The 18,144-nt window shown below is 40.1% G+C and overlaps 1 protein-coding gene across 4 annotated transcripts in view; it reads right to left on the bottom strand.

Moving 5' to 3' along the window:
- Positions 1–10,603: 10,603 nt before the first annotated feature.
- Positions 10,604–18,144, bottom strand: part of LOC122547144 (serine/threonine-protein phosphatase 6 regulatory ankyrin repeat subunit A-like) — a 213,753-nt gene continuing 206,212 nt past the window's right edge. For all 4 annotated transcript variants that reach the window (XM_087987263.1, XM_087987262.1, XM_087987261.1 and 1 more), the window contains 2 exons: positions 15,480–15,571; positions 10,604–12,885 (listed from right to left, as the gene is read on the bottom strand). In XM_087987263.1, the coding sequence (XP_087843389.1) occupies positions 12,599–12,885; positions 15,480–15,571 (379 nt within the window). In that variant the 3' untranslated portion in view covers positions 10,604–12,598. The remainder of the gene's footprint in view (positions 12,886–15,479; positions 15,572–18,144) is intronic.

Here is an 18,144-nt window from a genome sequence, read left to right on the forward strand (position 1 = left end):
TTCCTCCAGGATGCCTGAGTGAAGGGAATGTGAATTATTGGCATATGCAACAAACTCAGGCTAAGGCCCATTTGTCAAATGAAACAAGAAGGGGTTGTGATTACTCCTTTCCCTGCTGTATTCCGCTGCTTCATCGGTGATATGCCCTTGTCACAAGATCAGGAGTGAGATTTTTCGCTGATAATTCCAGTTTAGTTGGTAACTGTCTTATGATAATGAAACAGGCTTTGGATAAAATCCAGATGTACGTTGAGAACTGGCAGGTAACATTTGCCCGCTAGATTCTCTGCTATTGCTGGATGATCATCAAGCGAAAGCCAAACCACCAGCCCTACCCTTCGATGCATGAACGTTGCTTGGTCAACTGACATCACTGACTTGGCAGAGTCACCACTGAGGCAAGGTTTTGTGGGATTGGCCGAAATAACATTGTGGCTCTCAGAGCAGTGCGGAGGCTTTCCACCTGGTATCTTTTTAACAGCAAAACTTCTGAAAGACATGTCATAGGAGTGACACTGAAATATTTGAGTCGATATGCGCTGGAAAAGCACAGCAGGTCAGGAAACGTCCTTTGAGGAGACATTAGAACAGGTAACCTAAATTGTCAAAGGGAGAGGTTTTAACAGGAGTCTTTAAAGAAGGACAGAGGTGGAGAGACATTGAGTGTGGGAATTTGAAATCTCAGACATTTGAAGGAATGGCTGCCCAAGTTGGAAAAATGAGAGTGACACATGTTCGAATGTTGAAGGGGATTACTGAAATAGTGAAAAGCAAGACGGTGGGTGATGTTTAAAGTAGGAGTGAATATTTCATTGTTGAGGCATTAATCGGAAGACAAGTGATTACTGAACAAGTTTAGTGAGAGTCTAGGAAGCGGGCAGCTATGTTATGGATAAGTTCAAGGTTTATAGAGGGTAGAGTGTGGGTGGCATAAAGAGGAGTGGGTGAGAATAGTTGTATGTGGATATAATAAAGGCACAGATCAGCATTTCAGCAGCAGAGGAAAGTGATGTGACAGTGGTAGGCATCAGCAGTCTTTCTCCCAGAGAGGATGCAGCTCAGGTCTGTGTAAAATAGGAATCAAGATTGTAAACAGGCTGGACAGAATCAGACAGTGATCAGGGAGAGAGAAAGAGTTTCAGCTACAAGATGATGACGTAACACTTGGTGTTGTATTGTCGCCAGTCAGAAGATTGGAGGTGGTTGAAAGCAGCCCGGCCGGTCAGTATCTTGTTACTGTGCAAGGGTTTGTTAGATGGCTGATGTTTTTGGAGAACAGTTAGGAGCTGCTGACTTTGACAGCTGTTGCTGCTGCTTTAAATATTTGGCAGTTGCCTACATTTATCCCACTGTTCCAGGCACTTAACCCTACCAAGTGCCTGGCCTGAGCAAATATTGCTAAAAGAGTATTCAAATGTCATGGGCTAGCAAGTTTCTGTATTGTTAAACATGGATAAACTCTCATGCAACTCAGAAACCTACACAGCACACAGACAAGGGTACTATAACTAAGACAGAAGTCCACCGCCCCTCTCATTACTTTTCGAGTCACAACCTGAATACAAGTATTTCATCCAGTTTTCGATATAGCCAATCATATCATAGCCAATCTTAGGGTCTAAATAATTCCAATTTGAGCTGGGCAGTAACTTCAGTGATATACTATGGCTCTTGTTTTCCATTTCAGCTTCGGACACAGGCTGACATCCTGTCTCTATCCCGTGCATTCTGCTTCCAGTTGGAAGTGGGATAACTTCAAACATCTCATACACCTTGGTCACTGAAAAGTAACTTAGAAGCCACAGCATGATCAATCACATCATTCTATTTGGATTGGTCTACGCTCGGCAAAGTTAATTGGTTTAAGGGACCCCTGATCAATCTCTAATTGGCTCTAATGGGTGATGGACAGTGACTGACTTTCTCCTGACCAGCTCCTTAAGGTGTCAATTACCCATGGGTTTGAAATGTTCTTTACATTTTCATTAAAGGAAGGAGCATTTGTGGTCAGCACTGCAAGATTGTTAGTTTGTGCTCATGTCTCAATCCTCACTTAATTCTAGCAAAGTTCCTATGACACCAGACATTTAACAATCACCATTTGTTTTTCCCATTGTCATCAACTAATTAGTTTTTTCACTGTGTTGGAATGCTTGGAATTTTACTTTTATCTTTTAAAGGAAAAAGTTAGAATATCAGAGCTACATAAAAAATAACAGAAAATACGAATCTCAACAAATTCTCATACAGGGTATGATAAAGTCTAAAAGGTAATAGAGCTGCAAACTTACACAATGTGATACAAAGTTAACTCAAATATAGATGTTGCATTTAAGCAAAAGATGCCCTTCTGAACAAATTAAAACACACTAGAACAAGGGCACAGCTACATGTATGATTTCTTGTTAAGGGCTAATGCGCTAATAGTACTTTGTCTTATACAACCTTGGAAGTCTGATTACATCAGCTAACTTAGAGGCCCTTCAGCTTACAGCTGTAACTCTATAATATTAGGTTACTGTCTTCACTTTATTCACAATCCCATTGTGCAATTCTTTGTCAAGTGAAACCAAGCAGAGTCACATGATGTCACAGTGTGAAGATCTGCATTGGCTTTAGTTGAGCAGAATAATATATTAGGTTAATCAATAAATATACTTTAATTGTGAGATTATAACGAAATTAAAATCGTAAAATGTTAGTTTCCCACCTAATCTGCCTTTGTTGTGCTTTTTAAATTGGGTTCTGAAATGAGAGAAGTGTTTCAGGATAGTGAAGGTGATGTTTAGTATGCTTGCCTTAATAGGTCAGTGCATTTGAGTATTGGAGCTGGGAGGTCATGTTGCGGCTGTACAGAACATTGTATTCCAAAAGTGGCCTAACCAATGCACAATTCTGGTCTCATTGCTATAGGAAGGATGTTGTGAAACTTGAAAGGGTTCATAAAAAATTTACAAGGATGTTGCAAGGGTTGGAGGACTTGAACTTCAGGAAGAGGCTGAACAGGCTGGAGCTGTTTTTCCTGGAGCATTGGAGACTGAGGGGTGACCTTATAGAGGTTTATAAACTCATGAGGGGTATAGATAATGGTAATGGTAATGGTAATGGTAATGGTCTTTTCCATAGGATAGGGGATTTCAAGACTAGGGGGTACATTTTTAGGTTGAGAGGAGAAAGATTTAAAAAGGACATGATGGGCAATTTATTTTACCCAAAGAATGGTTCGTATGTGGAATGAACTTCCTGAGGAAGTGGTGAACAATTACAATGTTTAGACAAGACATTTAGATAAGTACAAAATAGGAAAGGTCTGGAGGGATACGCACCAGAAGCAGACAGGTGGGACTAGTTTAGTTTGGGATTATGTTTGGCATGGACTGTTTCGACAGAAGAGTCTGTTTCCGTGCTGTATGACTCAATGAGGGACATGGACAGGGTGTATAGCCAAGATCTTTTCCCCAGCGTAGGGAAGTCCAAAACAAGAGAGCATAGGTGAAAAGGGAAAGATTCAAAAGGGTAATGGTAATGGTAATGGTCTTTTCCATAGGATAGGGGATTTCAAGACTAGGGGGTACATTTTTAGGTTGAGAGGAGAAAGATTTAAAAGGGACCTAACGGGCAAACTTTTCACAGAGCATGGTGCGTATATGGAACAAGCTGCGAAACATTTAAAAGGCATCTGAATGGGTATATGAATAGGAAGGGTTTAAAGGGATACGGGCCAAGTGCTGGCAGGTGGGACTAGATTAGGTTAGGGATATTTGGTCAGCACGGATGAGTTGGACTGAAGGGTTTGTTTCCGTGCTGTACATCTATAATCATTTTGAGTCTAACAGTGTTTTGCAAGGATTGCTGCACATTTTGAAGAAGTGAGTAAACAGACCCTGCTGGAAACCATCAACTATACGGCAATTTGAACAAGCAATAATTGAAGTGGTTGCAGATGAACTGAAGCTGAGGGGTTTTATATTCGGATGGAGCTCTGGTTTACAACAAGAACTAGACAAGTGACCAGGTATCAGTGATAGGCTAAAGACCTTTGACAATGATCATGTGATTGGTTCTTGAATAACTGAACAGCTTTGGACTGTTAGAGAGAAATGATCAGATCGTTTCAAGTTTTCATAACTATAACATTTTATTATGAATATCAACATATTAAAGCTGCCACACAAATATAGTTTTTATATCTTAACTGTATATAAGCACACAGTACTCCAAATGCAGCCGATGTTTCATAATCACCTCTCAAATAATCCCATTTTACTAAAGTTTGATTTCAGAATCACATCTAGTGTTGGACACTATGTTGTGAGTTTTCCAAGAGCAGGCTGGTTTGATAAAATCAGTACCTTGTTGCAAACAGATGAAGGGGTTTACTGTTTGGTACAATCTGCCAATCATTGAGACATTGGCCTTATATTGTTGGTACCAGTCTGGCACTGAAATGAACATATACCACATTACTTATTTGTGCAATGTACAGAACATCTCTTTGATTAGTCATGTTGGAACAGCACAGCAGGTCAGGCAGCATCCGAGGAGCAGGAAAATAGACGTTTCGGGCAGGAGCCCTTCATCACCTTCCTGGTAAAGGGCTCCTGCCTGAAATGTCGATGTTTCTGCTCCTTGGATGCTGCCAGACCTGCTGTGCTTTTCCAGCACCACTCTAATCTTGACTTTGATCTCCAGCATCTGTAGTCCTCACTTTCGCCGAGAACATCTCTTTGGCTTAACAGCACAAGAGCATAGGGCCATATAATATAGGAGGCCAAGATGACCATTCTGCTCTATCAATCGGTGAGATTATGGTTTATCTGATAACTCCACTGTCCTGCTAATTCTCCATAACCCTTGTTTCCCATCCTAATTTAAAAAAAATCTCAGCCTTGAATATACTGAATGAGCCAGTATCTGCAGCCCTGTGTGGTAAAGAATTCCACAGACTCACTATCCTCAGCGAGGAGTAATTCCTCCTCACCTCTGTCCTAACTGGACACCCCCACACTCTGGGATTATGCTCGCTGGTCAGAGATTCTCACATGAGGGGTAACAGCCTGTATGTATCCACACTGCCAATCCCAAGAAACTTGGGCAGATTTTCCACTGGTCAGACAGTTGTTACGTGGGTAGAGATGGGAGTTATTCTTGGTGATCCTGGAGAATCCCTATTGCAGTATTTGCCAAAGAAATTGTCTCGGAAATCGAATCTCCTGCTGGGCAATTCTACCACATCTGAAAGTGTCCCGAGAAATGGGAGACTTTGGATGGTTCTGATGAAATTAAGTAAAACAGTTACAGGAAATGCTAAACTATTAAATACATACTCTAACACATCAACAGCTATTAAACAGAGCCAATAGTTATCTCACCCACAGTCCCAGACCCCTTCAGCATCAGAGCATGACATGACAATTTCTTGGTGATCCAACAACCCCCTGGAACCAGAACTCCACCCCAGCTAGGATGTGGAATCCCTGGCCTGAGCTGTACCTGAACTCCCCTCCCCATGCCTCCACCACCTGACCAGGCCCCACCTCCTGCAACTCCCATCTCTACCACTGGACCTGCCCATTTGTTTCCTCTGCCCTCTTCGCGCTCTCCCATGTCAGATCTGGACCAAACCAGAACATGGACCCAATACCTAGTCTCCCCCTCCTCTGCTAAACCTGATTTCTCCAGCCCTGCCTGATCAAATCTAAACACTAGCCGCCGCCTTGCACCAGACCTCCAACACAGTTGGAACTTTGATCTCTTCTTGGCTAGCATTCTAGCACTGTACCCCAACCTATCCGGCATGCTTACAGGTGAAATAGCAATTTACTTGCACTTCTCTCAATCTAGTTGACTATATTCACTGCTGAAAATGTGGTGGACAAAGTTAAAAATCACACAACACCAGGTTATAGTCCAACAGGTTTATTTGAAATAAACCTGTTGGATTATAACCTGGTGTTGTGTGATTTTTAACTTTGTCCATCCCAGTCCAACACCGGCTCCTCCACATCACAATGTAGTGGGCAGTACTCTATACTGGGCGACTGCTTTGCAGAACACCTACACAGTCTGTCCATCAAAATAACCCTGAGCTTCCAGTTGCCAGTCATTTCAACACACCATTGTGTTCCCACACCAAATTTCTGTCTCAGGTCTGCTGCAGTATCCAGTGAGGCTCAATGCAAGTGGAGGAACATCATCTCATCTTTTATTCCTGATGAAGGGCTTTTGCCTGAAATGTCGATTTTGAAGCTCCTTGGATGCTGCCTGAACTGCTGTGCTCCTCCAGCACCACTAATCCAGATTCTACTTAAGCACCTAACAGCCTTCGGGAGGCAGCATTGAGTTTAGCCATTTCAGAATGTTTAGAATATTGATAGTTTAACTGGGCAAACAGTTGGTAACTGGAGAATGATGTGGCAAGATGTGATGTACATTTTGGAAGGGAGAACAAAAAAACAAGTGTTCAAATGGAGAGAAACTGCAGAAAGATGCAGTTGGAGTTCCTTGTGCACAAAACACAAAGCTCGCATACAGGTGCAGCAGCTAATCAGGAAGACTAAAGGAATGTTGGGTCTTGTTCTCAAGACGGAATGTAAGAATAGCAACAACAACCGTGACCTATATTTCCAAGTCCTGTTTCAGTGGCTGGTATTCAACAACTCACACTTCCCGTTAGCACCTACTCAGCAGTTACCTTTTTCCTGGCTTACTATCAGCAACCCCTTGATCTGCACTTTTTCCTGTCTCCCTCTCTCTGGGCACTGTCTTCATCTATGTGTCTCCTTTCTCCTCCTCAACCCACACCCCCATCATGAGCATAAATACCTTTTCCCAGCTACTTTCAGTTCTGAAGAAAGGTCACTTGACTCAAAATGTTAACTGTTTCTCTCTCCATAGATGCTCCCAGACCCACTGAGCTTCTCCAGCACTTCTGTCTTTATAATAATGGACAATGTTTCTTTCATTACTGCTATGTATTTTCCAATATTGCTGTCAGCACTGTTCAGGAGGGCAATATAGAATTTTGGAGATTCTTCAACAACTTTTTAGGCTTTAAAGATGGAAGGCACCCATCTGTCTGTGTGTTAATGACCTAATTGCAAGGAAATCTGGACATTATGGTAGATACTTGCACTGATCCACACTTGAGAAGGTCAAGAACTGAAAACATTAGATTTTGCAAGCGTCACCATCAAACTGCATTTTCAAACAATATACTGTAAAATACTCACTGGCTATGCAAGTGTTTGCTTGGGTGCTATCTTGTATGTGAACTGACCTCTTTTGAAGAATTTTGACCTTTCTAGACACTGATGAATTCTTCATGTTGAGAAAAAATTCTTGTTAGAAATTATCACAAACTGGTAAAACATCACCTCGTACTTTTTAATTTGCTTTTCTGCTCACAAGTGTCTCATAACCAACGATAAGTCAAAGATTAAAGCAAAGGATGCCAAATAGACTAAAACTGTGTTCCATTCGAAACAGGGACAGGAAGGTGCAAAATATATGAATTGTGAGTTTGTTCATGCAAGCTGTTTGCAAGCAGAGAAGTCACATTACAAGAAATCAGGGACATGACAGATCATGAACTGAGAAAAACAGACTTCAGTCTTGAACAAATCAGCTAAAACTTATAACTGCCTCAAGTTTTCCAGAAATATTTTAAGATTGAACTCTGGAAACAGGTACAATGGATCACTTTATAGGAGATAACATTTTCAATATGAGAAAAAGTTATTTGAGTGTAGTTGATCATCATGGACATTAGGTCTTGTCAGAGACCAATGACCCATAGGGAAAGTGTTTGGAAAAGGATGCCTGGCAGAGAATAGTCCATAGGACACAGTGTTTCCTTACTTTCATTTCATTGCCCTCAAAACTCTAAGCTCATTTAGTAGGCTGGCCTATATGGTCCCAAAGAAATAAGTTTCCAGTGTTTACACTTCCATGAAAAAGTAATTCTGTATTAAGGGGGAACAACAAAAATGAGTCAAGGAGTCACAAAATGGATTTGATGTGAACAGACAGTTAAATCAAGAAGAAAATTAGCCAGTTATCTGAACTGCTCAAAAAAACTACTATTTCAGTAATATTCAGTAATAAGATCCAATTGTGAGATTTTATTTTCAACATCATTGACATTAAATTTAGTCTTTCAATCCTTTATTGAGGATTGCTGATTATCATCTACGATTTTGAGCAAGAGGACATTCTGGGGTAGCACTGGGTCAACCTAAAAATGAAGTGCCAAAATACTTTCCATATCCTGATAACCTTGAACCCCTTGCTTCTCAAGAATCTATATTCTGCTTCTGTCACCTTTTCACAAGGAGAGCTACAAAGCCTCCTGATCCTCAGAGAAAAAAAAGTCACCTCATCTGTTTTAAATGGGCAGTTTTTATTTAAAACAGTGATCCCGAGTTCTCGATTTTCCGAGAAGTGGAAATCTCTTCCCAACATCTCGCCTCTCACTACCTTTCAGGATCTCAAATGTTTCAATCAAGTTACCACTTATTCTTTTAATCTTTGGGTCGGAGGTGAGATGACAATGACAGCAAGGCAGCATTTGACACAGTGTAGCATCAAGTACCCTAGCAATGGGGTCACTCACAGGGATTTGGGGGTGGGGGAAGAGGGAACCTTCACTGGTTAAAGTCATACCAAATGCAAAGGAAGTTAGGTGTAGTCAGAGGTAAATTATCTCAGAGCAAGGACATCACTGCAAGAGTTCCTCAGGATAAATATTTTCTAACTGACCTGTTTAGAGATAGTATTACATACCTCTGGTGCAGGTGGGACTTGAACTGGAGTCTCCTGACGCAGCGGAAGGGACATTGCCACTGCACTACAAGGTCCCTCAACAAATTCTTCAGGATTCCACACATTCCCGTTGTTGAATCGCCCTACCAATAACTCTGGGGGTTACCACTGACCCGAAATTTAACTGGGTCAGTCATACTGTGGTTACAAGAACAGATGAGAAGCTAGGAATTCTGTGGTGACCTACCTTATGACTTTCTAAAACCTGGCTTTCATTTACAAGGCACAAGTTGGGAGGGGAATGGACTACTCTTCATTTTGCCTGGACGAGTGCTGCTTCAACAATCAAAAAACTCACCACCATCCAGGATAAGGCATCTGCCTGACTGGCACCCATTCTCCACCTTTAACATTCATTCTCTCCATCAGCAATACATAGTGACAGCAATGTGCATCATCTACAAGATGCACTGCAGCAACTTAATAAATTTCCATTGACAATACCTTAAAACCTAGAATCTTCATTACTTTGACCAAGGGCAGCAAGTGCACAGGAACACCACTACCTCCCAAGCTTTCCTCCAAATCACACACCATCCTGACCTGTAACCATCACTGTTTGGTTTTGTTGTTGAATCAGAAATCTAGAATTTTATTCCTAACTGCACTGCAAATGTACATGCACTACATAAACCACAACGGTTCAAGAGAGCTACGTGCTGAGTTAGAAGCAAGCACATAGAACATAGAAAAATACAGCGCAGTACAGGCCCTTTGGCCCTCGATGTTGCACCGATCCAAGCCCACCTAACCTACACTAGCCCACTATCCTCCATATGCCTATCCAATGCCTGTTTAAATGCCCATAAAGAGGGAGAGTCCACCACTGCTACTGGCAGGGCATTACATATTGTAAGGTTAATTCTGAGAAATTAGAGATAAGGGGTTGGAATAAGAACCAAGTGTTAGGAGAGCTTCTGTAGGATAGAGAATGGAATTGTCAAGATAGTCAATGTGGTACCAAAGCAAATCTTAGTTCAAGCAATGTCAGAAAGGCAGGTGGACAATGTAGCTGCAAATAATGAATCAAGGATAAGCGAATAGTAAAGCTAGATGTTGTCAGTTTACTTATCAAAGCACTGAGGATTCAATTTTAGCTAATATTCTAAAACACATCAAATATTGTGATGTAAGCTTAATAAATGTTTAAATATTGTTTATTTTGGATTTTGAATTTTGTACTAGTGGCAAATGAGTTTTCTCTGTCTGAAGGGGTTTAATGATTAATGTGCAAGTACCTCTTTAACAATGATGAGTTCTTTTGAAACACAGGTATTAGAGAGACCTTATGGACAGTTTGAGTGAATGAAATAATCAATGTAATGTAGGAATTTCAGATCGAAGATTCTGGACTTTTTTTTGGAACTTGGGGAAAACACTTGGAATTTGGAAAAAAAAACCTTTTAGTTTCAGCTTAGGCAGATTTGCAGAGGTATTGGGTGATGAATGTGTAAAACAGTTAAAACCTTGAAGGGGAAACTGAGAAATTAAAGTAGAGGCTATCAGATTCTTATGAGAGGGAATGGAAGCCACAGCTAACTCAAACTCTGTATGGGACTCTCTGGCACGATGACTCATTTGGGTAGGGCTGGGATTAATGGAATTGCACTTTAACCCATGTGTTTCAACATCTTTAAACATGCGTTCATATCCAAATAGTATGGTTATTCTAATTTGCTTAAAAAAAAAGATCTATCAAGCCAGATTCAGTCTAGGATCTGACTTGTCCAATAATAACATCACCTGGGATCTTAACAAATACACAGAATGCAACACTTAATTACATACAACTCACATTTTTGTTTTATTATCCATAAAATATACAATAATCTCAGCAAAGTATTTAAAGAATGCAGGTAGGTAACCAAGCAGTCACAATTTCTATATACATGCTATAATCTTAACCTCTTCAAAAGAAATAAAACAAATCAGAAATACATTAAAACAGCACAGATTTTGTCCCATTTCATATTTCAAAACTTTGAGAAATCAGTTTGCACTTTAAAGGATTCCAGTTATTAAAATACCATGGTCTGATGGAACTGTTTTTAAGGGCCTTTATCCAAGACTGCTGAAAGTCACACCAACTGAAAAAGTGCCAAAATAGGTAAAAGTCACACAGTAGTTGACATTAAACAACTAAGTAAAGAAACTGCTGAATGAAATGCAACAATAAACTGTTAAGAATGTAGTGATTTAAAAGGACTAAACTGAATCAAAATCAGCCATTTATTGTGCACTCCAGGCCTGCTGTTTGGAATGAATACATTTCAGGAGCACTATATTAACAAAATTAATTTGTACCAAGTAGTGTACTTAAAAAAAAAAAGTAGTTTCATTTTGACAAGTAACAGGTAGAAATCCTTCAGACACAGCTTATTCTGACTTTACAGAACCAAATGCAGGGCTATCATACTTCAATCGTGCAACACAGTATGAAGATACTGCCTGCTTCAACTGAAAATATATGCCTGTCATGAAATACTGGATAAGTTCTGCCTAAACACCTGTCAAACCAGTTCAAAGTATCCTGAAGCAAATTACTGAAGAGCTGCAACATTTTAGCTATGCCAAATGGGTACTGAAAAGTAAGTTCACAACATGGAAAGAAGTCTCAATTATAATGACTTCATATGTCTCCTCCCTGATGTACATCCATAACTATGAAACAGACAACAATGAAGGCACTGAAAAAATTGAAAACCAAACAAACAGTTGTACAAATGTAGCTGAAATAACTGTAATACAGTTAACCATCTAGAAGGTGAATGTCAATTAAAAACTAAAGTCCAGTATATTGCAAAGTCCAGGAAATCTTACTTTCTGAGACTTGTGGTATAGATGGCTTCCACACCTACAAATCTATTTTAAAATACCAATTATATTATAAAATACACTGGTAAAATTTGGGTTTGAAAAATTGCAAAAAGAATGGGTGGCTCTCCACAACAACTTGGTTGATTTTAATATTTAATTAACCATCACCCTAACTGCACCATGTCTGTTGGTCTTATGCCAAACTAGAAAAGTAGGAAAGGGGCATTTTCTGTTGGTTCAAAAATAGGTTTCAGTTTTCTCTTCCCTTTCCCTCCCTACTCTAACACAATGCCTTTACTATACTCATGCAAATCTAGTAAGATCTAGAATTGATCAACAAATGTACATCAAAATCTCTGAACGGTTTACTTTAATACTGTTAAAGCAAAGTTTTTAAACTTGCAGGTTGAGAATGAATTACAGCTCTCTAATATTTGTATTTTGTTTTTACATAAGATTATTCTTTTAAAGTCAGTTTGTTTGGTCCCTTTGGCAAATCATCATGCAAGCGAATGATGTGATATACACCAATCTTTTTACACCATTTTCTTTATTAAATTCAATAAGACTTGGGAATTTTTGATTGGACGTCCCCATTAATTTTAGTAGTGCTATTTCACCCAGCACTGAAAAGTCTTCTCATTCAAACCATTAACCAGTGTATGCTGTTGAAATGGATCCTGGCACTGGAAATAAAGAGCATTAAAATAACACAACATTGGCATCCATCAACTTTGTCCATAGTTTCCTACATTGTTTACAAGCTCGGAGCTGCTTGTTTCTTGTTCCATAGACCTGCATTCTTCTGTGTCTTTTTTTTGATAAATTCAACTTTAAACCTATAATGTAATTCCTCCACTTGGCTGAGGGAGTTCAGAAGGCGTTCATCTAAAAAAAAACCCATCGATCTATGGGCATGCTTCAAGGGCTTTCATCATGAAAGTTCAAGTCAGTGTCTTCAGTAGGTCTCTGAATCAGAATCATTTAGTTCGTCATCTTCAGTATAAGGGTAACCATCTTCCCTTCCTATACTGTTCAAACTGCAGAAAGAGCTATGATCACTTCTCATTATTGGTAAAGAGTCAAAGGACACAGTCTTCGAAGGATTATTGTAGTGATTAATGGCATTAAAGCTGAGAGTGGGTAAAGTGCTGCTGGATGAAACAGGCATCATGGTGGCCAGAATGAGGGCTAAGCAGTCTGCCACATCTTTATTTGGAGCACAAGCCAAGGCAGGTGTGTATCCTAAAACAGCAAGTTTTAAAAGTCGCATTAGTTAGATTACTCTACCCTTATACAAACGGTAATTCAGTATAATTAATGGACAGTTATGAAAAGTCATTTTGATTTAACAAATTAGTATACTTGAAACATATGAAATTTCGTTATAGCTCATATTGGTAAATAGATATAAAAGCACGGAGCTGTGATGTAAATATTTAAAAACAAGACTATAACATTGATAAGGACTATCTTAACAATATGCAGTCGACAGGAGGAGGAAAGCACAAAAGTACATTTAGTTTCTTGTTGAGGGGTAGAGCATCAGTCTCAGCATGTGAAGGAAACAACCTCTACTTAAAGATTTTCCTCTTCGAACTATATCTAAATCTATTGCAGTTTTGTTGCTGGCAATGTCAATATAAAACATCTTAAGGTTCCTTAAGTTATAGCTGTTTATACGCCCAGCAACAACTAAAATTTCAAGCAAGTTTCTAATCAAGTACTACATGAAGAAATAACCAGACAAGAATCTATAACCACTCTTTGGTGAATATAGCTACCCTTAGAGCAATGATAGTTCTCTCACCTGAGTCAAGAGGTTGAGATTTTAAGTTCCACTGGAGAAACTTGACAACATGGACCATGTCCACAGGTTTAAAAGTTAACAGCTCTGTATTAGTTGGCTAAAATTCTGGTCTTAGAAACTCAACGTTTGCATGAGCAATATTTTGGAGAGGTTGCAGTTTAGTCTCTCCTACTGCTACTATAACAGAATAGTCAAATCGTAGGCAATCGAGAGTGGCTACATGGCTAACCTTTTACTCCAGATTTTTATTGAATGGGAATTTTAACATCTACCACAGTGGGATTTTAAAACATACCCCCATAATATTCAGCTGGGGCTCTGGATTACTAGCACAGTGACATGAGCATTGCACCACTATCTCCTCCTTATGAAAAATCCTTGATTGATTTTGGTTATATGTCAGGGGTTGACATTTACATGAGATCAACCAGCACTGAGGTATACACTTAAGCAAGATTGGCACATCATTGTAAGACTGAAGGAAGAATGTGGTGGCTCTAATCTGAGGAAAGAATTAGAGGCAGTTAGAGAGATAAGAAGAGCAAGTGTGTGACAATTGTTTTAAACTTAAACAAGGGCATTTACAAAGGCATGAAGACAGAGCTGACTGAACTCAACTAGGAAAGTGGGTTAAAGGATATAGGATATGAAGGGGTGCAGTAGTAGACATTTATGGAATGTTGTCAAGAGTATGGTACAGGAAAAGCACAGGTGGTCAGGCAGCATCCAAGGAGCAGGAAAATTGACATTTCAGGCAAAAGCCCTTCAACAGGAATGAGGCTGGGAGCATTGGGGGTAGAGCGATAAATAGGAGGACTGTGGGTCTGGTTGGGGGTGGGGGGGGGGGGGGGGGGGGGAGAAGGTAGCTGAGAGTGCAATAGGTGGATGGAGGTGGGGCTAAAGGCGATAGGTTGGAGGGGAGGGTGGAGTGGACGGGTGGGAAGGAAGATGGACAGATAGGACGTGTCATGAGGAGTGCTGAGCTGGAAGGTTGGAGCTGGGGTAATGTGCGGGGAGGGGAAATGAGGAAACTGGTGAAATCACATTGATTGGAAGGTCCTGAGTTTCATAACACTCAGCAAAGTTACATTCCAGTGAGAAAGACTCTGGGAAGACCCAAACACTGTGACAGTACAAAAGTGAATGAAAAAGTATACAATTTCACAAGATGGATGGCAGAAGACTGGACAGAGTACTAAAAGAACAGCAAAGAATGAAAAAAAATCAAAATGAGACATAAATTAGGAGTATGAGGGAAAGCTACTGAGAAATATGAAACAAAAAGTAATAAGTTTCTACAGATATTTTTAAAAAGTAGAGTAAGCTTTGGTCCTCTTTGGTGTCTATGGAAGTTACAGAAATGACAGATGAACCAATAAGTATTCACAGAAGAATTTATAGGGTGCTGGATTGATAGCTAAATGAGTGGATTGTTTTGACAGGATAGGGTAAAAAGTCTGACTTGTTTCCACTGGACATTAGAACAGGAATGGTGTGACAGGAGTGTCTAATATCCTGAAAGGTCTTGACAAGTTTGGTCTGGAAAAGATGTTTTCGGTTGTGGGGGTTGTGTTTTAAAATTGTGGTCATCCTTTTAGGACAGGGATGAGGAGTAATGTTTCTCAGAGAGTTGTGCAACATTGAAACAGTGTCCCCGGTGGTGGTAGACAGGGGATCACTTAATATTTTTAAGGTAGCGATAGATTCTTGTTATGCAAGGGATATTGGGGCAGATGGGAATGTGGAATTCGGAACACAAACAGATCAGCCATAATCTTACTGAATGGCAGAGCAGGCTTAAAGGGCTGAATAGCCTACTTCAGCTCCTAATTGTTGTGTTCATATATTTAGCATCTGTCTCCGCTAATGGTACAGGCAATATCCCAAAAGAAACCGCAAATACAGAGGTGAAAGACAATCGTCTAGGAAAAGATGCTGAAAAGTTATGAAAACTAGAACCTAACAAATTGCTAGGACCTGATAAGACTTCACCTGAAGATCTTAAAAAATGAATTAAAAACAAACTTACCATTCTCATCTACAGCAAGTACACTAGCTCCTTTGCTCAGAAGCTCTTGCACAACTACCGTTAGCCCATTACGTGCAGCAACATGCAGTGGCCTGTGAGAACAAAAAAAAATTATAAACTGTATCTGGAGCTATTATGGTAACAATTGATATTTATATGGTACCCTTAAATCAGAAAACTGTCTATGACATTTCAGAAAGATGGAACAGGGTTAAAAATACTTCCTTTTGAAACCTCCTAACTATTGCTCTAAAAGAATTCTCCTTAGCGAAGGGAAATAACCCCTCAACGTTATACACCTAACCTAATTTTTTTAGGTTATGACGTTAGCCTGCTCCATTTCAAAGAGAAGAATTCTAGCTTATTTGATCTTTCAGACAGAGAATTCTCCAGTCCAGGAAACAGCTGAGCCTACCTAGTATTTCATATGGCTAAGCAACGCAAGAGCGCTTATGCCTTCTTGACCACCTTATCCATCTGCCCAGTCACCTTCAGGGATCTGATGAGATGCACTCCAAAGTCCCTTTGTTTCTTTCCACTTCACATCCTATCATTTGTTCTGCATTCCTTGGCCATGTTAGCGTTCCCCAATTGCATTGTCGCATATTTCAACAGATTACATTCCATTTGTCAGTGTTCCACGATCTGACTAGTCCACAGATTTCTTCGTGCCATTTACAGCTTTCTTCATTACTAACTGCATTGTCAATATTTGAATTGTTTGCAAATTACTTAACAATAACCCTTACATTCAGGTCTAAATCACTGATAAATGCCATAAAATATAAAGGACTAATCATATAGAATATAACAGTGCAGTACAGGCCCTTTGGCCCTCGATGTTGCGCCGACCTATCATACCAATCTGAAGCCCATCTAACCTACACTATTCCATGTACGTCCATATCTTGTCTAACAACGACTTAAATGCACTTAAAGTTGGCGAATCTACTACCGTTGCAGGCAAAGCATTCCATACCCTTACTATTCTTGGAGTAAAGAAACTACCTCTGACATCTGTCCTATATCTATCACCCCTCAATTTAAAGCTATGCCCCCTCGTGCTCGCCTTCACCATTCTTGGAAAAAGGCTCTCCCTGTCCACCCTATCTAACCCTCTGATTATCTTATATGTCTCTATTAAGTCACCTCTCAACCTTCTTCTCTCCAACGAAAACAGCCTCAAGTCCCTCAGCCTTCCCTCATAAGACCTTCCTTCCATACCAGGCAATATCCTAGTAAACCTCCTCTGCACCTTTTCCAAAGCTTCCACATCCTTCTTATAATGTGGTGACCAGAACTGTACACAATACTCCAAGTGTGGCTGTACCAGAGCTTTGTACAGTTGTAGCATAACCTCATGGTTCCAGAACTCGATCCCTCTATTAATAAAAGCTAAAACACTGTATGCCTTCTTAACAACCCTGTCAACCTGGGTAGCAACTTTCAAGGATCTTTGTACCTGGACACCAAGATCTCTCTGCTCATCTACACTACCAAGAATCTTACCATTAGCCCAGTACTTTGCATTCCGGTTACTCCGACCAAAGTGAATCACCTCACACTTGTCCGCATTAAACTCCATTTGCCACCTCTCAACCCAACTCTGCAACTTATCTATGTCTCTCTGTAACCTACAACATCCTTCGTCACTATCCACAACTCCACCGACCTTAGTGTCGTCTGCAAATTTACTAACCCTTCTACGCCCTCATCCAGGTCATTTATAAAAATGACGAACAGCAATGGACCCAACACCGATCCTTGCGGTACACCACTAGTAACTGGACTCCAAGATGAACATTTCCCATCAACCACCACACTCTGCTTCTTTCAGCAAGCCAATTACTGATCCAAACTGCTATATCTCCCACAATTCCATTCCTCTGCATTTTGTACAATAGCCTACTGAGGGGAACCTTATCAAATGCCTTGCTGAAATCCATATATACCACATCAAACAGTTTACTCTCATCTACCTGTTTGGTCACCTTCTCAAAGAACTCAATAAGGCTTGTGAGGCATGACCTATCCTTCACAAAACCGTGCTGACTATCCCTATTCAAATTATTTTCTAAATGATTATAAATCCTATCTCTTATAACCTTTTCCAACACTTTACCAACAACTGAAGTAAGGCTCACTGGTCTATAATTACAAGGGTTGGCTCTATTCCCCTTCTTGAACAGGGAACCACATTTGCTATCCTCCAGTCTTCTGGCACTATTCCTGTAGACAACGATGATTTAAAGATCAATGTCAAAGGCTCGGCAATCTCCTCCCTGGCTTCCCAGAGGATAAATCCCATCCGGCCCAGGGGACCTATCTATTTTCACACTCTGCAGGATTTCTAATACCTCTTCCTTGTGAATCTCAATCACACCTAGTCAAGTAGGCTGTATCTCAGTATTCTCCTTGACAACATTGTCGTTTTCTAGAGTGAATACTGTTGAAAAGTATTCATTAGTGCTTTCCCCTATCTCCTCGGATTCCACACACAACTTCCCAATACTATCCTTGATTGGCCCTAATCTTACTCTCGTCATTCTTTTATTCCTTAAATACCTATAGAAAGCCTTAGGGTTTACCCTGATCCTATCCACCAACAACTTCTCATGTCTCCTCCTGGTTCTTCTGAGCATATGGAACCACACAAAGAAGAATT

The sequence above is a fragment of the Chiloscyllium plagiosum genome, unplaced genomic scaffold, assembly GCF_037043375.1.
Source record: "Chiloscyllium plagiosum isolate Xiang-an unplaced genomic scaffold, Cpla_swu_hap1 HiC_scaffold_5, whole genome shotgun sequence".
Lineage (NCBI taxonomy): Eukaryota > Metazoa > Chordata > Chondrichthyes > Orectolobiformes > Hemiscylliidae > Chiloscyllium > Chiloscyllium plagiosum.